Source organism: Mauremys reevesii, linkage group 21 (assembly GCF_016161935.1).
Source record: "Mauremys reevesii isolate NIE-2019 linkage group 21, ASM1616193v1, whole genome shotgun sequence".
Lineage (NCBI taxonomy): Eukaryota > Metazoa > Chordata > Testudines > Geoemydidae > Mauremys > Mauremys reevesii.
Genome location: NC_052643.1, coordinates 4,022,699 through 4,044,289, shown reverse-complemented (window position 1 = coordinate 4,044,289; position 21,591 = coordinate 4,022,699). Strand labels below are relative to the sequence as shown.

At 45.1% G+C, this 21,591-nt stretch overlaps 1 protein-coding gene across 1 annotated transcript; it reads left to right on the top strand.

Annotated features, from left to right (window-relative positions):
- The first annotated feature begins 2,630 nt into the window (after positions 1–2,630).
- On the top strand, positions 2,631–19,713 carry SDHB (succinate dehydrogenase complex iron sulfur subunit B). The gene is made up of 8 exons (XM_039508560.1): positions 2,631–2,861; positions 4,107–4,255; positions 5,871–5,956; positions 9,111–9,247; positions 9,626–9,742; positions 12,091–12,192; positions 13,438–13,560; positions 19,503–19,713. The coding sequence occupies exons 1-8, from the start codon at positions 2,646–2,648 to the stop codon at positions 19,578–19,580; spliced, it is 1,008 nt and encodes a 335-aa protein (XP_039364494.1). The 5' UTR covers positions 2,631–2,645; the 3' UTR covers positions 19,581–19,713.
- The last annotated feature ends 1,878 nt before the right edge of the window (positions 19,714–21,591 follow it).

The following is a 21,591-nucleotide window of genomic DNA, read 5'->3' as shown; positions in this document are numbered from 1 at the left end:
GGGAGCCTCCGCTTTTCTCTTGGGGGCCCCTGCGGAGCCCGGGGCCCGGGGCAAATTGCCCCCTTTGCCCCCCCCTCTGGGCGGCCCTGGGGAGCTCCGCGGGCCGCAGGGAAGAGCTCCGCGGGCCGCATGTTTGAGACCCCTGGTTAAAACCATGTACAGTAGAACCTCAGAGTTACGAACACCTTGGGAATGAAGGTTGTTCAAAACAGGGCTTTGGAGCTGTGCTCCGGCTCCGGAGCAAGCACCAGGCAAAAACCTGCAGTGCCACTGCTCCGGAGCTGCTCCGCACTCCAGCTCCGGGCTCCGCTCCAAAGCCCTGGTTCAAAACGCTGAAATGGTCGTAACTCTGAACAACGTTATGGTTGTTCTTTCCAAAGTTTACAACTGAACATTGACTTAATACAGCTTTTAAACTTTTCTATGCAGAAGAAAAATGCTGCTTTTAATCAGCTTCATTCAAATGAAACAAGCACGGAAACAGTTTCCTTACCATGTCAAATCTTTTTTAAACGTTCCCTGCATTATTTTAGCAGTTTATGTTTAACGCAGTACCTTACTGTATTTGCTTTTTTTTTTTTTTTTGGCCTTCCTGATTGCGTACTTGCGGTTCCAAATGAGGGGTGTGGTTGACCGGTCAGTTCGTAATTCTGGTCTCATAACTCTGAGGTTTTACTGTAATGCACAGGTTCAGGAGTGTGCTCTGTGCTGACACCTGTTGTTAGCAATGATTCTTTCTATAGTGGAGGCAAGCCTGCAGGGTGCCAAGTTATAACCAAAGAAACAAATGAGAAAAAACCCACTTTGGAGTCTACGCCAGCTTTTTGGCAGCTGCGGGGTGAGTGAGTTCTACCTCTCTTTTGATGGTAGCTGTTTTAGTAGGGCTCATTTTATAGATGCTAACAGCACCCTGACACAGCAGGTGTGTATGAATGGCAACTTTCTCCATCTCATCCCAGTGTCTCTCTCTCTGTTTGATCATGCAGCAGAGTCAGAATCCATCAGTATTTAGCACATCTCAGTCTGATGGCTGCAGAAATGACTGATGGGCAGGAATGGTGTCCCTAGCCTCTGTTTGCCAGAAGCTGGGAATGGGCGACAGGGGATGGATCACATGGTGATTACCTGTTCTATTCATTCCCTCTGGGGCACCTGGCACTGGCCACTGTTGTGAGACGGGATACTGGGCTAGATGGACCTTTGGTCTGACCCAGTAGGGCCGTTCTTATGTTCTTAAACTCAGTACTATGATGTTGCTGCTCCAGTATGTGGACTAGATGCAATGGGAGGAAGAACATGCCCTTATGAGCATGTGAACGGAATTTATCCTCAGCAACATGTGGTAAGCAAAATTATAGAAAACATCCAAGACAAAACACATCCAAGTTTAAATCTGATGTTGTTGAATGTTTTCTCCAGTACAAATATCCTTTAAAGTATTAAAACAACCCCATAGTGTCCTAATCTTATATTTTCTGTTCTATCTATATAGGTTCTTATACCATGCTCAACACCGTGGTATCTGAGCACCTTCCAGCAGGACATTAAGTAATCTGACTGACATCTGGCATGTTTATTCTCGCCTTCTCTCCCCAGGGGGAGATGTATGTACAGTGGAGTGTCTTGTTTTGGATTATTTTTTAATGTTGCTGTATGTTTAAGTTACAGAAGGCAGGTCAAAGACGTGCCCCTGGCACATGGAGTGGGGAGGGTGATGGTTTTTAATTCCTGGGGGATTTTATTCTAGTCTTGGACCAGCCCCAAAGAAAGTTCTGTCTCCCACACAGATGGAGTTTACCCTTATTGTAGATAGTTCTGCTGTGCCAGAGAAGTGAAGCTCTCACCCACAGTCGTCATCCTGGAGCCCTTTTCCAGTCTTCTGGAATGTCTCCCGTCTTCCATGAGTTTTCAAAGATAATTGCTAATTCCTCAGTCAGCTCCTTGAGTAATTACTTGGTCTACCCAGGGTATTTTCAGAATTCTTCTATAGCATGATAGCTTGAAGGATTGTAATATCTGTATTATCGACTGTTTGAATGTCCATGTTTCACAGCTGTAATTGAACACAGACCAAATGTATGTTTTTAAGAGTCTGATTCAGATTTATGTACCATTTCATCAGACGTTTATGCTTCCAAAATGTCTCTTTCGCTCTTGCTATTCCAGAGCCGGCTTCAGGATCTGGATCTTCCATGGGGATTCGTCCTAAGCAGCAATAATTTCCCATTGCTGGCCCGTCGTGTCGTTCACTGTGATCTTTCGTGGTTTCCCAGGATCCTTACAAACCACCGGGGTTTTTGTCTGGGCCACATTCAATTCTAGACCCTGTTCTGCCATCAATAATCTTCCCCATTAACTTCATCACACCTTCTTCTGAATCAGCCTCATCCGCCACTCCCAATATGGCCGCCTGTTGGCGCTATCTCTAATAGAGCCTCTCTCAATATGGCCTCCCATCGGCAACCAACTCGCCTCTCCACTCCCAATATAGCCTCCCATTGCCCCTCCCCCCGGCCTCAGTCACTCCCATTGGTACAAGCTCGCCTCTTCAATGTGGCCTCCCATTGGCTCCCTCTGCCCTCAGCCGCTCCCAAAGTGGCTTCCCATTGGCTCCATCTCTCCTCCTCGGCTCAGCCACGCCCAATATGCCCCCGTACGTAGCCACTCCCAGTATGGTGCCCACTCTCTACTCTATGGTCTTTAGGGAAAGTAGCGTCCTTTCCTGTTCCGTCGCGGTGGCCTGTGGGATTGCGGCGGCCGTGTCGCGGTTGTTGTCAGCACCCAAGATGGCGGCGGCCGTAGTCGGTGTCTCCTTGAAGCGCAGCGTCGCCAGGGTGACCCTCTGGGCGGCCGCGGGGCAGGTGAGGGGGGGCCCGGCGGGCGGTTACATCAGTGAGCGGGTCGGGGGCTGGGCCCGTGGGGGGAGCTGTGGAGGGAAAGGGGGCGGGGGGGCTCTGAGTGGAGCAGGCCGGGGAGGGCCCCCCCCCCCTCGGGCGGAGGGAATCCAGAGGTAGTGGCCTGCCTGTCCCTCCCAGCACCCCGCCCCCATCGCGCCTCTGGGGGGTGGCTAGCGGGTTGGGGGGCGCCGCGTCCGCCATCGGTCCCCTGGGGGCGGGGCTTGCGATGCGGGGGGCCGCCAGCTCCCCCCCACACACACCCATCGCCGCTGACTTGGTGTCTGATCTTGGGCAAACCGTTTTCCCTTTCCGTGCCTCAGTTTCTCCGTGAAATAGGGGCGGGTGTGGTGAGGCTGGATAGATTTTTGGGCCACTAGGGACACTTCGGTGTCTTAAAGTGATTTTGGTGACAGCTGTTCTGTTTAGCTTAAAATGAGTTTTTTGAGAAGCACGTGAATCATTCTGAAAGTCATCTAGATTGGTCATGGTTCTCTCTACCTATTTATACCAAAACATATGAGTAAGTAATGGAAATCTAGATAGGCTACACCCTGCAGACTTTATATGTGGTGTTTACGCTAGCCAAAATTGGATCTGTAATTCTCCACTGATGTTAGCAGTGTTTGAAACTGTAGCAGGTATGTGGGAAGGGGTAAGTATTATCTCTGTTTAATTAATTAGAAAATGAAAATGCTGAGGTTGATGCTTGTTGAAGGCAACACAGTAAGTCAGTGGTAGATCCTGGACTCCTGACTGCAGATACCTTGCTTTAATCCAGGGGTCGGCACCCTTTCAGAAGTGCTGTGCCGAGTCTTCATTTATTGACTCTGATTTAAGGTTTTGCGTGCCAGTCATACATTTTAATGTTTTTAGAATGTCTCTTTCTCTAAGTCTGTAATACATAACTAAACTATTGTTGTATGCAAAGTAAATAAGGTTTTTAAAATGTTTAAGAAGCTTCATTTAAAATTAAATTAAATTGCAGAGCCCCCCCTAACCCCCCGACCGATGGCCAGGACCCGGGCAGTGTGAGTCCCACTGAAAATCAGCTTGTGTGCTGCCTTTGGCACGCGTGCCATAGGTTGCCTACCCCTGCTTTAATCACTAGGCAACAAAATAAATCTCTTCCCAACCCAACACATGTTGTCTAAAAAAATACACAGAGGAAATCTAAGGGGCTGTGTTGTTGTTGTTGTTGTTTGAGCTTAGGCCTGCCGTGGAGCACAGACAGCAGCTGCAGCAGCACCCGCTTCTGAAGCAGTAGCACCACGTATCAAGACTTTTGCTATCTACAGATGGGATCCCGACAAGCCTGGGGACAAGCCGCACATGCAGACCTATGAAATTGATCTGAATAAGTGAGTATGCATGTAAGATTATACAGATGTTGACCCCAGAGTGCTGCTCCACAGAGATGCCTTTTCCTCTGTCAGCTTTGGACTGGTATAAATCATTTAAGGCTCTGGATGTGGATTTAATTTAGCCACTCTGGAGCTGTTAATTAAAGGCCATAACAGCACTATTAGTTTTACATGATCATTCAAGCTGTATTAGGGTGATCCGTTACTGCACAGACGTGTCTCATAGATGGGACCAGATCGTGTTATGACCAGGTAAAGGAAGCCAGGTACAACCATGTAGTACAATTGCTTTAGCCTGATGGTAACATAGGGCCAGATCATGACAAGTAGAACTGTGTCTGGAGGAGTTCAACACAGCTGTCTCTCAAGATGATTAAAAGGATAGTTCAGTTTCAGAATGTACATGAGACCCTAAAATGTCCTCAAGCCATACTAGAAACACAAACACGTCCAAGCTTTAGCATGTTTTGGAATACGTGATAAAGTTTCCATGTGCATTCCAAAGTGGAACTGTGCTGCATGAGCAGCTTGTGCTGGTATAGCAAGAGAAGGATCCAGCAGAAATTATGGAGGTTACATCAGCTCCTCTCAAAGTGAGCGTGTGTGCCTGCCTCTTATCACTTGGGTTTGCAGCTTGGGGTCGTATTAGAGATGCTCAAGTGGCAGCTGTGGCCAAGAGCACTTTTCCTCTCTGCAGTTACCAAGAATCGTGCAACCTTTTCTCTGGGACATAGGAAGGAACCTTGGTACAAACACCTGTGTCTCTGTTTCCTCAGGATCCATTGCGTGCTACTTGAGGGCCATCTTAAGTCTATTCTGAAATTTTAAACTAATGCAGAATGTAGCCACATGCTTATTTAAAAAACCTCTCGCAGAGAGAGCAGACTGTATTGCTGCTCTGTTGTCAGCACTGGCTTCTGACTAGTTTCTGGGTGGAGTTATGTTTCTTATCTATTACATAAACCTTGAATGATTTTGAGACCTGGCTTTCCTTATGTATTATCGGCTCATTTATGATTAATGAGGACTCTCAGACTCATAATACCTTGATTTAAAGGGGAGGAGCCTTGTAGCAAGGTATTTACAATGAAAGCCTCCCAACTGTCCAACCCAGCCAGAGTTATTAATCTTTGGGGCACAGTGCAAAGCTCATCTAGTTTTTGGGGGCTCCCCCCCTCAGGAATTTTGGTGAGGGTGTGTATTAAGGCATATGGGGTACTATCTGAGTTTTATTTGATTGGGTGATCTATATTTTGTCACTTGAGAGATTGGCTTAGACGGGTTTAGAATTTTTATCCTTAGTATATTTGATAGGCACTTCCTAATAGCAATGCAAAGAATAGAAAATCCAGTGTTTGTAGGATCTGTGTTCTGTAGCAACAGACATATAGGCCTATAGCTGGGGGATGCAGATACTGCTCCTCAAATAAGGAAATAAATCTTTTTAGAATTTCAGCAGGAGCAAGGAGGGAGTTGTTGCAAACAAGGTCAGACAGTAACTTTATTTCCAGAATCTACGAGGGATTTCACAGATGTGTGAGAAGAGTGGAAAGGAAATAGTTGGGCTGTGGGGAATCTGCAGGCATATTAAAGTGACCGGTTTCCATTATAGGTGTGGGCCTATGGTACTTGATGCTCTGATCAAGATAAAAAATGAGATGGACTCCACTCTGACCTTCCGCAGATCATGTAGGGAAGGTGAGGTGCTCTTTTTTTAAATTTAATTAATGAATCTGTTATGCTGAGGATCATTTGACACACTGAGTACTGAGAAGATACTCATCTAAACCAAAGTGGGTGATGAGTGTGAATATTCTATGTCCCACAGAACATCTCAGGATAGACATTAGTATACTATACTGTCTCTGATGCTGTTAAGTACAGGACACTTGACATCTGTCAGGTTCAAGTGGTAGGCTCATTCACAGGTCACAGTTATTAAATAACGTTGTTTCAATCTCAGTACATCAGTCAAAATTTTTGCTCCTGAGTTTTGTTTTGTTTGCTGGGAATGATTGAAGGATTTTTCACTCTGTTTCCTCTTCACCAGGTTAAATGATTAGTGTTGGGGGGAAATCAACCTTGGTGATTCTAAAAGCCACCTGTGTGTGTGCTAGAATGCAAGAGGGTAATTGGCCAAGAATTGTTTCTGGTTTTGCAAATATTTCATGTACTATAAGGCTGAAAGGGACCACTGAGTTCATCTAGCCTGACCTCTTACAGAATACAAACTGTAGGACTTCCCTGAATTAATTCCTGTTAGAATTAGACCAGATCTTTTAGAAAAACATCCAATCCTGATTTTAAAGATGTCCAGTAATGGAAAATCCACCAAATTGTTCCAGTGACTAGTTGCCCTCACTGTTACATATTTGCAGATTATTTCTAATCCGAATTGTCTAGCTTCAACTTCCAGACATTGGATGTTGCTATGCCTTTGTCTGCTAGATTGAAGAGCCATCCCTCTAATATCAAATTTCTGTTCCTTATGTAGGTAATTACAGACTTTAATCAAGTCATCCCTTAATCTACTCTTTGATAAATTAAGTAGATTGAAGTCTTTGAGTCTCACTATAAGGCTTTTTTTCCCCAATCTTTCAGTCATTCTTGCGACTCTTCTCTGAACCCTCTCCAATTTTTCAATTTTCTTCTTGAAATGTGGACACCAGCACTGGACAGAGTATTCCAGTAGCAGTCACAACAGTGTGAAATACAGGGGTAATATAACCTCTCTACTTAGTTTTAATATTCTCCTGTTTATACATCCAAGGATTACATTAGCCCTTTTAATCACAGCATCGCACTGGAGAGCATGTGCAGCTGATTATCCATCATGACCCCCTTGTCTTTTTCAAAGTCCCTGCTTCCCGGAGTAGCCCTTTATCCTTTAAATGTGGCCTAGGCTCTTGGTTCTTAGGTCATTGATCTGGCTGTATTGAAACACAAACGTTGTTCTCCTGCGGCCAGCTTACCAAGTGATGCAGCTCACTCGGTATCATTTACCTGTTCTCGTCATTATTTACCATTCCACCAATCTTTGTGTAATCTACAAACTTTATTGGTTATCTTTTTCTTCTTGGTCTTCGATAAAAATATTGAATAGTGTTAGGCCAAGAAACAGTCTCCTGTGGGACCCACTAGAAACACTCCCAGTTGATGGTGATTTTCCATTCACAGTTACTTTTTGAGACCTATCAGCTAGCCAATTTTTAATCCATTTAATGAGTGCTATGTTGATTTTGTAGCTTGTCTGCCATCCAGCTTAGCTTCTCTTGCTCAGTCTCAGGATGAGACCATATTTCTGTTGATAATGTCAGTGTGCTGACTTGGGAACAGTTGTCCTATGATGACACAGGACAGAAAGATGGGTTGAAAGAGGCAGAATCCTCATTTTTAATTAATTATACAAAGTTGCAAATAAAACCCAGAAACATGGAAGGGAAATAGATTTCTGTTTAGTCTCAAGTACTAGAATCTTTTCCCCAGAACTGTCTGGAAGACATCTCGTTCTAAATGTTGTTGCCCATTATTGACTCTGGAGATCACAAGGAGGAATTTCACACTGGGCAGTTGCTTTCAGAATCTGGTATTGAGGAAACAACTACCTGAGAAATGGTGCTGATTCTCAGTTCAGTTCCCTATGCATTTGGAAATAGTTGCTTTGAATATTTTTCTTTAAAAGTTTAACAGTCACAGGCTGTCAGAGGGAGTAGGAATTCCACACCAGGTCCACCTAGTGGTCCAGCTAGTCCAGTACCCTGTCTAAAAGTGGCCAGTATCACATACTTCCACGGACAGTTCAAGAAACCCCATAATGGAATAAACAAAGGAAGCTCCTTAACCTGTTAGTTACTGGTTGGCTTATTCCCTAAAACAGGGCTTTACGTCCCTTAACATTTTTGTGTCCATATAAAAAGTGAATCCCTCTTTGGAATACTAAATCTCTTCATCTTGGTGATATTGGGGACAGATTCCTGTCACCAGTGCAGAAAAGTGTTTACGTTTGTTAGGCTTAAAATGGTTACCTTTCAGTTTCATTGACTTTCCCATTGTTCTTCAGTTATGGAAAGATAAATAGCAGCATCCAATATACCTTCTGTATACCATTTGTTATTTTATAATCTTCTGTCATGTCTCTTCTCTCAGCTACGCAGTCCCAATTTGTTTCAATCTTCCCCTTTATAGAAGTTCACTGTGCCGTCAGTCTTTTTTTCTGGGGGGGGGTCACCTTGGGGTCACCCCTTCTATTTCTGCTAAATCCCTTTAGGGATGAAGTGACCAGATCTGAACACTGTATTCCAGCTGAGGGTGTGTGATGGATTTAATATAAAACTACTATAATCTTAATAGTTTCCATTCCATTCTTTGTAGAGCCTCAAATATCTTTTGCTTGCTTTTTTTTGAACACTGTTGCACATTTCACAGAAACTTCCAGGGAGCTGTCCACAGTTACACCCAGATCTATTTCCTGCGTGGCTACAGCTTGGTAATTGGAACGAGTAGTCTGAACTACTCGTACGCATGTGCATTACCTTACCTTTGTCAACCCTGAATTTGCTAGCTACTGCCGCAGACCCAACGTAGTCAACTCTTGATGGAAGTCTGATGGAGCCTGTTTCACTGTTAAACAGTGACACTTCTGGCTGGCACAAGAGCTGCTTTGAATGAGATCCCAAGAGAGTTCTGATCTTTCTTCTGGTAGAATAGTGACAACTACACTAGCTTTTAAGATGGCATAATGGCATTATGGCTGGGGGAAGGGGGTAGATTGGAGCAATAAGCCTCTCCCACCCCCCCTGGAGGGTGAAAGGATACAAGTCAGATGCTCCATTGTCTCTTCTCTCCTTCTCAGGCATTTGTGGCTCCTGTGCTATGAACATTAATGGCGGGAATACCCTGGCCTGTACCAAAAGAATTGACACCAACCTTAGCAAGGTCTCCAAAATCTACCCTCTCCCCCACATGTATGTGGTAAAGGATCTTGTTCCGGTGAGTTTCTGCCTCTGTTGTGGTTTGTGGGACCAAGGATGACAGTGTTTCAGACTATACCTTGGTTTTCAGGGACGGAGCAGCACCCAGCTGAGAGATCATTCCAAAATGTGTACCTTTTATATAATGTCTTTCTAAAAACTTTTGTGACAGAACAATAAGAGCTGGAGCAGAGAGAGCTGAGGAACCGATTCCTTATTCCTATAGCTTCATAGCCAGTGGTTACACCTGTTCCTGTTAAATAGGAAGTGGGAGGTTAAAGGGGCAAATGCAACACTGTCTGCCTGAATGTGTTTGCAGAACATCTGATCTCTTGCTAGTACAAATCCTAGTAAATAGTCAGTAAAATACTTTTTGTCTTTGTTTGTTTAAACTCAGGACATGAGTAACTTCTACGCTCAGTACAAAGCCATTGAGCCTTACCTGAAGAAGAGGGATGAATCGAATCAGGGCAAAGAGCAGTATCTGCAGTCCATAGAAGATCGTCAGAAACTGGTTAATACTCGTGTTTTATTCTCTCCCCTCTCCCGGTGCTTTAATTTCATCCATATAAGAATTAGGTTAGATATTTTAACATATCTGTCGTCATGTGTAAGTCAGGGCTGTTCCTTAGAGGTAGGTACAGAGTGCAATGTGGAATCATTTCGCCATCCCTGCTAGAATCCTTTGAGATTCCCTTGTGTGCTGGGAATTGATTGGCTGGAATGTGGTGTAATGTTCTGTGGGTTTGTCTGCATGGTGTTAGTTACCACAGCTCCTATGGGTTGTATTCTAACGTGATGGAAAACAAGCAATATAGACAAGGACTTAAACATCAGATCAGCTGTCTGCACTGTCAGAGAAATGTTTGTTTTTAATATCAAGATAACATGCATTAGATCGCTGCGATTTTACAGCGAGGTGAGACTAGGCTTTGTAGTTATTACCTTGAAGTAGCTTGGTGAAGTCAACTCTATACCCCCCCATCCAAGTTAGACATCACCTGACTACATCATGGTAAAAACAACAGTGCCTTGTTTCCACTAGGATTTTACCGGGAAATAGCTAACGCACGTCAGCTAGCTCAGAGTGAAAACACACGTTTTTGGCATTGTGGATATGGCCATGGTGTTAAGCCACAGTTCACATTGTATAAGGCACCATGAGTCTTTGTTCGTCATGTTTTAACATGCTGTTGTTTTCCCAGGTAAGTAAGCCCCTTGAGGGCTTTATACTGTTGACAGCTAGGATAGAAGACTGGAGGGCCTTTAAAGAGATTTGCCACTGGAAGAGTTTTGAAAGAAAAAAGAAAACATTTCTAGAGAAAACATTTTACATTGCTAGTAACTTTGTGTTTTTTTCCCCTTTACACACACCAACTGTAGCAAAAGGCAGGTTTTTCTCTTCACACCCCAGCCTGTCCGGATAGATCTTGCAGTCAAGTTAGAGTTCTGTGCTAGGGACATTGGTCTGTTGCTATGGCCAATACCATGGTGTTGCAAACGCAATATCACTGCAGTATCAAGGAGGAGCAGATGAGCTAGAATAGATCGTCCAAAGGAGTGAAAGAGGGCTTAGTTTGAACCGCAAACATTCTTTTTTTTTAAACAAACAATCTAAGAAACTGTTTAAAAACATGTGAGAAATAACAGGATATAATTTTCTAAAGGAATATCTGGACATTTCCAGGGTGAGTCTCAATTTATGAAGTGTTTCTGACATATGAAGCCATCATATGACTGCTGAAAATGTCAGTGGTGCCATAAAATAGCAGCACAGTAACAGCTGTGTTATCCAGCCTTGTATCAGCTGGAAAGCTCTGTAAACCGGCATTTCTAATCTTCATAGAAAGTCCATTTTATAGTCCGGTTGGCGTGGGGCTGGCAGGCTCCCTACCTGGCTCTGTGTGGCTCCCCGGAAGCAGGACATGTCCCTGCTGCTCCTAGGTGAAGGAACAGCCACAAGGGGTTCGGAGTGTGGGAGGGCATGAGGTTCCTGGCCAATGGGAGCTGCGGACCCAGCATTCAGCGCAGGGCAGGGGCAGCACGCAGAGCCGCCTGCCACACCTCCACCTAAGAGCAACACGGACAGGTCACCCACTGGGGCCTGCTTGAAACAAGCTGTTGGAATATAAGCATTGCTTTCTCATCCACTTCTCCTACTCTTTTCTGAGTCAAGGGAGAGAATTATTTCAGGAGTGGGTGGGTCAGCTTTTGTGGCCTGCATCTTGCGGGAGGTCAGACTAGATGATCATAATGGTCCCTTCTGATCTTAAGTTCTATGTTTCTATACTCCCCCAATATTTTCATGGCACCCTCCCTCCACAAAGAATCCTGTTAGGATCAGGGGCGGCTCTGTTTTTTGCTGCCCCAAGCACGGCAGTCAGGCGGCCTTCGGCTGCTGGTCACGCAGATTCGGCAGCGTTTCTGCGAGTGATTTCCTGGTCCTGCGCCTTCGGCGTACCCACTGCCAAACTATCACCGAAGCCACGGGACCAGCGGACCTCCCGCAGGCATGCTGCCAAAGGCTGCCTGACTGCTGCCCTCACGGCAACTGGCACGCCGCCCCCTGCAGCTTGCCGCTCCAGGCATGCACTTGCTGCGTGGTGCTTGGAGCCGCCCCTGGTTACGATACAGCCAGAAGTAAAGGATCCCTGGCTTCTTGTTTCAATCATCAACTGACAGGAATCTCTCTCTACAAGTGCAGAAACTGGGCCTTTAGCACACCTTGCATATGGACATATTGAAGTAAGAAGTCACAAGGGGGAAGAGGGTGGACAGGGAAACACGTGTCACCTTTCAGAAGAATTGTTTCCTAGATAATGTCTTGCATTGCTGGCTGTCCTCTCTCCCATTTGTATTCAGGACGGGCTCTATGAGTGCATTCTATGTGCCTGCTGCAGTACCAGCTGCCCCAGTTACTGGTGGAATGGAGACAAATACCTGGGCCCTGCGGTGCTTATGCAGGTAAGAAGAAAGTAATTGCTGAGGGGGGCACTGCAGTGTGATAGTGTTTGATAAAACAGGATTGTTGAGTTACTTTCTGGCACTTCCCCTTTTTCTGAAGCCAGTGGAAATGTGCAACGTGGCACTGTACATCCTTTTAAGGGGGGTCTTGTTTACTCGGAGCTCAAGAGCAAGGGGTTTAGTAAATAACCTCAAATATATTAAAATAAATCATTTTGAAAAGTCAGGAGCCCCACACAGGGATGCACCTCGCTCTAATCCTGTTTAATTCAGGATTTTGGAGCGGAGCGCGGAGCAGCTCCGGAGCAGTGGCGCTGCAGGTTTTTTCCTGGAGCTGGAGTGGAGCCGGAGCACAGCTCCAAAGCCCTGGTTTAATTCCCCCCCGCCCAGTGAGTGTTGGTTATCCACTTTAAGCCCTGATTGTTGTGGATAGTGTGGGCGGGGCGTAATACAGATGTTATGAAAAGCCTCGTGATACTACTTAAGGGTTAGGTAACAAACGTTTTTCATTATCTAACAGCCTGAAGAGCAGTAAGGCACAAAAAGAAAGTATCCTGTTTTTCCACTGCTTACCAGAGACTGGCATGCTCGTCTGGATGATACACATAAACTAATGGGATCGTGTTCTTTGCTGTCCTATAGAGATTCCTTTTTTTTTCTCACCCCAAAGAAGGGCACCAAACCCACTTCCTGGCTTGTTCCAAAAGATCAGCGGGTCAATTTGTAGAGAGAGAGACTTAGCACAAGATAGAAAGTCAGGAGTTCCTGAGTTCCAGTTCCAGCTCTGAGACTTTCTCTGTGACGATGGTCTTTTCTCTAATTTTTCTCCCTCAATTTCCTTGCCCCTGGTATTAAAATGACAAATATTTGCCTTCCTCACATGAGTGTTCTGAGCAAATAACGCTTCTTAAAGTGCCTTGAAGATGAAAAGTACTAAATATTTTTAGTGCATCTTACCTGTCATGCTAATGCATTGAGCGTATTGCACTGGCAGAGGAAGCAAATTAATCACTGTTCCATTGATGAAAGATCAAATTAGCTATTGCAACAATTTCCAGATATTTTAACTAATTACTTATAGTCAGTTGCACTCAAGATTTTAAAGAAGTAGTTGGATTTCTGCAGCATATTAAAGGAAGTGATTTAGACTCTGTTAAGTTAAATCATGCTTTTGATATGTATTTTTAATCAAATACTTTTTCCAAGTATAGGATACAGCGTGCCCAGTAACACTCTGCTTTTCAGGCATATCGCTGGATGATTGACTCCAGAGATGACTACACAGAAGAACGTCTGGCACAGCTTGAGGACCCATTTTCCCTCTACCGCTGTCATACCATCATGAACTGCACAAAAACTTGTCCCAAGGTATGTATCCCTCTGTGGCAGCGTGTACCCATACGTTCACCCCTTTTTCAAGTCTGTGATAAATTTTGTACAAAGTATGCCTTGTGAGGTATCATGTGAAAACTCATAATTTACTGATCATTATTGTTCTGGTAAAATGTGTGGTGGTGGTGGTGTATGTAAAGTTATAGGATTCTGTTGTATGATATTACCAAAGGAATGTTCCAAGTCTGGGGAAGAGTCACAAACCAGTTCCCCAGAGAGACAAGTATAGCCGATACCTCAGCCAGATGTCAGCAAGATCAAATGGAGTATCACCTGGTTAAGTGGCCACTCTTTGGCAGGAAAGAGGATGTGAGCGAAAATCTACATCTTGACAAAGAAACAGCTGGGGGTTCTGTCCCCGCAGACTTTCTGTCTCCTGAACCTCAGCTGGAGATGATTCTCAAAGAGGAGAAAGAGCTATAAAAAGAGATAGGAGATGCCCCAAATTATCTGTTCCTCCGTTCTCTCTACCCACAGTTTCCACAACACCTGAAGAACAAATGAAACAGCTCTGGACTGGGGGGAGGGATCCTAACTGAAAGATTCAGGCTTTGTCTACACTGATAAGTGAAAGACAAAACTGTTGTTGTTCAGAGGTGTTTAAAAAAAAAAAAAAACAATCCCACCCTGCAAAAGACAGAAGTTTTGTTGAGGACAAGTGGCAGTATGAATAGCGCTTTGTCAGCAGCAGTGCTCTCCTGCCGAAAATGCTAACGCCACTCATTGAGGGTGGAAGTTTTGTTGGCAGAAGAGCTCTCTCCTGCTGACAAACAGCGACTACACTGCGCTGTCCCCCCCCCCTCTTTTGAAACATTCATTGCCTTGAATGCTGGGGATAGCTGCCATAATTCATCTCCCAATCACTCCCCCAAATGCTACAAATGTGCCCACACTGCAGCGCAGCGCTGGTGAGTGTGGCCACACACACCCGCTGGCCCCTGCACAGCTGGACGACCAAGCCATAGCCTTAGTGGCATGGCTGAAGCAGCACAGCTATGTCGCTAAAAGCTGTGTAGTGTAGACATAGCTTCAGTCATTACCTTCTTTCTGTAGTTTAATAAACTTGTTGTATTGTTTTCAGCCTTTCCAAACTACTGTTCCTCTTTTCAGGAGGCTCAAATTCGAGCACCCTGCCTGGGGCTCAAGCATGTATCTTAGCTTCATGGGGCCCCAGGCAGCTACCCTGCTTGGCACCCCCTAGTGCAGGCCCTGCACTTGCAAACCCCACCCAAACCTGTCCTGTGACCCCCCAGGTTGAGAAACACTGATCTAAATGAATTGACGTACCCCCTGGAAGACCTCCATATACGCCCAGGAGTACACATACTTCTGGTTGAGAACCACTATGACTGGATTCCCAGGGGAGCCGACTGAGGTCACTCAGTCAGGGTGAACTGCAAAGAATGGAGCAGACAATCCCCAAAGCTGGTGGATATTCCAATACTTAGACTTACCAAGCCAGCGCAAAACAGCTTCTCTAATACCTCACTGGTTACCCAGAAGCCAACAACACAGTTCCCTTACAGCGACCCAGCCTTAGGCCTCCACCCAGACACCCAAGTCAAATATGATGAGGATCACTGGAAATCTTATTCATCATATAAAAAAGTTCTAGCAATCCCAAAGGATCAGACACATTACCTCCCAGGTTAATGAATATTTCCGATCTTACCCAACTACACGCTTACAACCAATCCTTATTAGCTAAACTAAAATTTATTAAAAAATAAGAGTATTGGTTAAAAGATCAGTGTACATAGAGACATGAGTACAATTCTTGAGATTCAGATTCATAGCAGAGATGGGAGCGTTGTAGTTGCAAAGAGTTCTTTCAGAATTAGTTCATAGGTTATAGTCCAATATATATACTCAGGGGGTCCAGTCAGGACTGGGATCTCAGCCTTGTGGTTTAAGCTTCCCCTGCATGAAGTCTCAAGCAGAATCTGAGATTTAAAAAAAGGATTGGGACCCAAAGCATCTTTATACAGTTCCAGGCCTTCTTGTAACAGCTCAGAGTCCTTCTGCGAACAATATGCAATTATGGGGACTTTTGAAGTAGATCCCTTTCCTAAGCATCGCTGGTAATTATCTACACAGATTAACATAAGGCAATTGTCTGTTTTTTCCACCATTCGCAGATGATTTGCTATATATTTCAAGGAGAGATGAATACAGCGATATCCTGTTTGCAGTTGATTAAATGTTAAGATGTCCTTTTGATCTCTGAATTAACAGAATACAGCATAGACAGGGACTGTTTGATTACATTGTTAACCTCTACCAATACGTATGTAAACACACAAACATTATCTACCAATATGTCTTTGGATCATTTGTCCTGCAAGATGCTGAACCCTTTCTGGTCATGTGTGTCAACCCCTGCTCTAGACCAGTGTGTTTGGATTGAAGAGTTTGGGAAGCTCCATTTAGGATAACAAGATCTGTGCAGATCATTTTCTATTAATAACATGACAGACGTGATATGAGCGTGTGTTGTCCAGGAGAGGGCTGGGCAGTACGAGGTGTGCATTTCTTGGGGAAAGTCTGGGACTGGGAATTTGCTGGTGTTGCTCTGCAGTGTAATTCAAAGGTGGCTGGCCATAGCACTCTTAACTGGGAGTAATTTGCATGCCGGAGGCTGTGTGAGAGTAAATCAGGAGGGGTAGCTCTCACAGCAAAGCAGTGTAAAAGACATCCCGGTTGGAGAATTGAGGGGACACCACTGTTCACCAGGTCAGATTGTGCCCTGGCTAATGTCACAGCCTCCCTCCCTGATCTCACTGCTAGGATGTTTGCAAAGGTGATGTGGGGTGGGAGCAGGTGAGTAGAGCCCCATGTAGGTTGTTAGACGATCAGGTGGAGGAATTAGAGCGCATCAGGCTGAACAAAACTTTAAATTTGTCCTCTGAAATGTGCTGCATATTCTTGTGTCTGAGCAATCAGCTGCTCCACTTGTATAGTGAGAAGTGAAACCTACCATGGAATGGAGAGATGACTGAAGCCCATTGTTTGCATTACGAGCAATTGTGACATCTCTTCTCCCTCATCAATGGGGGTCATGGGTGCAGGGTACTTGCACTCAGTCAGTGGGCCCAGTGACTGGGGTGGGAGCAAGAAAGTCTCTTGACCAACATGTTTGTGAAATGCTGGGATTTTTTGCTAGAAACATATATACCCCCTTAGCAAGGGGCATCATTACCTCCTCCCACCCCAAGAAAAAATCCAGGAAAGAGTCTGATTAGCTCCAGAAAGTCTTGAAAGCCACCTTCTTAGGGGATATTTGCCACACACCCTTCAACTCAATTAGGCACAATTAGTAGCGTCTGCTTCAGAGATTTAGTGCTATGATAGGGACTAGCAGCTCAGCACTGCAGTGCCCTGACTGAGTTGTGGTGGGCAAGGGAAGTCTATCCTGGTACTAAATAGTGGTGTAAGACCATCAAGAGCAATACACTTATCTTCTAAATAAGTATCTATTCATATTCCTGGTATCATTCAGGGTATCATTGAAGTGTGTGTGTGTGCGAAGAGACTTCAGCTGGGCCTGGGAATTGTAGTGCAGTGGGAGCCTGTTACCAGGGCCAGTTTCGGTAGCTCCCAGTTTGCTTGTTATAATGTACAGATCGCTACATTCAGAACCATGGGAATTATTTTTTCAGATCAGATCTGTGCAGAAAGTAAAATCTCCTCCATCATGCAGTGACCTAGTGAATTGTCAGGGCAGCTAATCAAGTTTGAAGGGTTCTAGCTCTCCTGCCAACGGTATTCTTTAACTCTACCTGGGTTGCACCTGAAAGTGTGACATTCTTCCCTATAACTTTTTTGAAAACAACAAAGAAATTGCTTCTAATCCGATCCTTTACAACTGAAAGCCCACTGCCTAGTAGACCTGAGGCAAATGCCTGCTCCAGGAGTACATAACTCTGGGAAGAAAGAGATTCTCAGGGATCAGCCATCTCTACAAGCGTGGATCACTAAAACTCAGTGCTTCTGTGCATATTAAATTGTGATTCCAGGTTCCATTTATTGATGACTTCTACAGAATGTAGATAACCAGTTACGTCTGGAGCTAGATCACCAGCTGATGTGAACTGATATAGTTCCATTGAAGTCAGTGTTCATCTATACTAACAGAAGATCGTGTGTGCGCGCGTGAGTGTGAGAGAGAATTGTGCGGCATTATAACGAAGCAGCACATCATGGGTCTATGCAGGGCTGAAAGTAGAAATGGGGACTTACCGGTACGGGGCTGGATTGGGTCCGGCTCTGGCCCTCGGAAGGGGCGGGGCCTCAGGTGGAAGGGGTGGGGATGGGGGGGGGGATCAGAACCAACCCTGGTCCGCCCTGTACTGGTAAGTGCCCTCCCCTGCTGTGGTAGCAGCGGCATCCGGGGGCTCTGGCAGCAGTTTAAAGGGCCCAGGGCTCCGCCACTGCTACCGCCCTGGGCCCTTTAAACTGCTGCTAGAGCCCCTGGCTGCTGCTACCCCAGGGCTCTGGCAGCAGGGCTCCGGGGGCTGTGTAAAGGGCCCAGGGTAGTAGAGGCAGCTAGAGCCCTGGCCCTTTAAATAGCCCCCGGAGCCTTGCTGCCGCTACCCCAGGGCTCCAGCAGCAGGGCTCTGCTGGGAGCCCCAGGCCCTTTAAGTTGCCGCTTGGGGAAGCCAGGCCACCCCGGTACAGTGCACCAGCTCTTGCGGGTATGCCGTACCAGGGCGTACCAGTTTACTTTCACCTCTGGGTCTATGACTTATTAGTTAATAATCACCATGTTTCAACCCAGACGCTGTAATCCTAGGTCTTCCCTTGGTCATATCTGCTTTCTCCATGATTAGCTGCCTGGCAGAGTGCTTGTGATTTTCCCTGTTATGGTGAGATTGAGCATACTCGTTTAGTTAGGCAGCACTACAGGGTTATATAAAGGCCTTTCACAGCATGAATGGTGGCTGTACAATACAACAAAAAATCCTTTGGAAAACGGAACAGCCAGAAGCATGATATTGTGTTAGAATCACTTTTGTGTTGTAGCTTCAAGTGCTTTTGCTTTCTGTCCCTCAGGTCCCATATAAGACGCAGCTCTTGCTTTTCTCCTAGTTTTTAAATAAAACATTAGGTTTTGTGTCTTGACTCCAATGAAACTTATACAAGAGACCATTTTTATTAGGCAAAGTCCTGCCTTCGGCGCCCATGTGAAAATACCTCCAAATGTACTGAGTACAACTCTGCTCCAACTTTAGCAAGAGATCTTATCTCGGAGCAGTTCAGTTTGTTGTCAGTCCCTTGAGTGGCTGCTTGTCAGGTCTTGCCATATTCAGACCAAAAGATAAAATAAATCTTTTTGTTTTCTTAAAATGACAGGGGCTGGTGCTAACAAATATATATATTGTGGCCCAGGAAAGGGCTGCAAACATTTGAACAAGGGCTCTTTTTGAAGATTTTAGCGGGGTCAGAATTGGGCACTTATTGCGAAGAGGCAGCCACCTGCTGGATGTGTCCCACTCACCCCACCCTGACTTGCCTCTTGCCCCCCTCCCCCCAACATTGTTCCACTCCTTCCCTTGAAGGATGGAATTGGGGGGTGAAGTGACTTTGCGTCTTCTCACATCATGGTATGCAGAGACATCCAGGACATTGCCTGTCTTGTCTGAGGCAGATCATAACTGAGTGGCTCCACCGTGCACCATATCATGTGAACAATCAAAAGGAGACACCATACTGGGGCTTGCCATGGGAGCAGGTGGACACTACCTTTATTTTTCAGAATGAGAAGGGGTGGATTTTGCAGCTCACACTCTGCCAACTTGCCTCAGTGGGGCCGGCCTGGCTGTGAGCTTACAGCACCAATCCATGTTGCTGTAAAGGAAATGCTATTAAGTGTAGTGTTAATTTCTGTGTCCGCTAACTGTTACACTTTGTCTTTGTAGGGATTGAACCCTGGAAAAGCAATTGCCGAAATCAAGAAAATGATGGCAACTTACAAAGAGAAGCCAGTCAGCGCATAATGCTGTTTCTTAATAATAGGCATAAAACGCACATACTGTAGCCGAATGTAATTTATATCTGATTTAGAAAGAGGGTTCCAGAAGGGACTCATGTTTTCCAGAGAGATGCATGTACAATAAATACTGTAAAGAATAAATAAGAGCTCCTACTTTATTAATAGAATTGAACCAACTTCTCTCTCTCTCCTGTGCCTCCTGGATGGATTTGTAAATTCCAGCTAATGTCTGAAATTGGTTGACCTCTGGTGTGTGCAGGTTATAGGAGTGCTACACCTCAGACTTTACTCCAGGATTCTGGAACTGGATATGGGGAAGTCGTCTGTTTCCACGTTGGCACCACAGCAAAGTAGTAACCCGAAGACGATAATTCATCTAATAGCGTTCATTCAAATACAGCCATAGCTGAGGTTAAAGGTATGGGAGAAGCTTTCAAGGAAGGTATATGGGTAGAAATTACATGTGATGTGGGAATCCTCAACCTGAAAAATTTGGGGGGGTTTCATGGGAAGAACCTTGCCTGACAATGAAACTGTAACTACTTAGGAAAGTGCCATGATGTCTCAGACCAGTGGTCTATGCCCAGCCCAGGCCGGGGAACTTAATGATCCAACCAGTGCAACAAATTCAGTGATGAATCCTGGTCACATGCTGCCTGAGGCACACTGCGCATGTGCTAAGAAGTCCGTACCAGATGCTTCAGAGTGCAAGAAACCCTGTAATGCCAAACTCTGGAATAACTTACCTATAGTGGAATGTTATTTATTCCCCTGCTAGTTACTAGTCTGCCCCGAAGCATGAGCCATTACATCCCTCTTGAAGCATACTTATATCTAATGTAAACCTAGGTGTTCTTATCCATATAATTATCAGCTCCTTTTTTGAGTACTTAGAACTCTGGGGTGCTCTCAGATCTTGTGGCAATGATTTCCATAGGTTGGCTATAAATTGTGCTTAAATCAATTTTCAATTTGCTTCCTTTTTGGTCTCATTGAGCACCCCCATATGCTACATATTTCACTCAGTTGCAGCTGATCTGTGGTTAATAGTTCTTGAAAGCCATCAGCACTGGCTAACACCATAATAGGCTACAGATCACATGTCCCCTTTAACTTCTTGATATGTCTGTATTTTATAACGTCTCTTCTGCAAAATCGGATAATCTCTCCCATCTATGGGAAGAATTTAGTTTCCTTATGAATAATTTGATACCTTATAAAGATGCACTCTCCATGCTCCCTATTGCTAAGAGGCAGAGCAGCATCTGAGTAGCTGTTCATATCTTCATCACATACTGCTCCTGGAGCCAAATGAATAATCTCATCTTAAATTCTGGTGAAATTTATCAGTTGTAAAGCTTAAAAGCCAACTAAGTATAGCTTGATTTAAACAACAAAGGGAAACTATAAAGTCATAGAGTTTAAGACCCATCATCTATGTTGACCTCCTGTGTATCACTCACCACCCTGCACCCCACCCTGAAGCCAGCAACTGAAATTAGACCAAAGTATCACAGCCCACAGAAGACTAGACTGTTCTGTGCCACAGGCTGAGAATAGGAGGGACCGAGTGCCCAAGGCCCCTGTAGTGATGGGGAAATTAAGTGAGATACACCCAGGTAATCCTAGCAAGTGACCTGCATCCACATGCTGCAAAGGAAGGTAAAAAATCTCTGAGGTCACTGTGGGAAGTTCCTTCCTGACCCCACCTATGGTGATCAATTAGATCCTGAGCACTTGAACAAGAACCAGCCAGCCAAGCACCTGAGAAAGAAAATGCTCGGTGCCACCTCAGAGCCCTGCCCCATCCCATCCAATGTCCCATTTAAAGTCATGGCCATCCCTGATGCTTCAGAGGAAGGAGATTTAACAAAATAACAGAATACTTGGGAGGGAATCACTTCCTGGCACCTGTAGCATGAGCTTTTAGGATAATAAGGTATACACTAGAAATGAGCCTCGTAGCTGCTGAGCCTGACCCCTACCACCAGATATAACTAGAAGATGAGAAATTA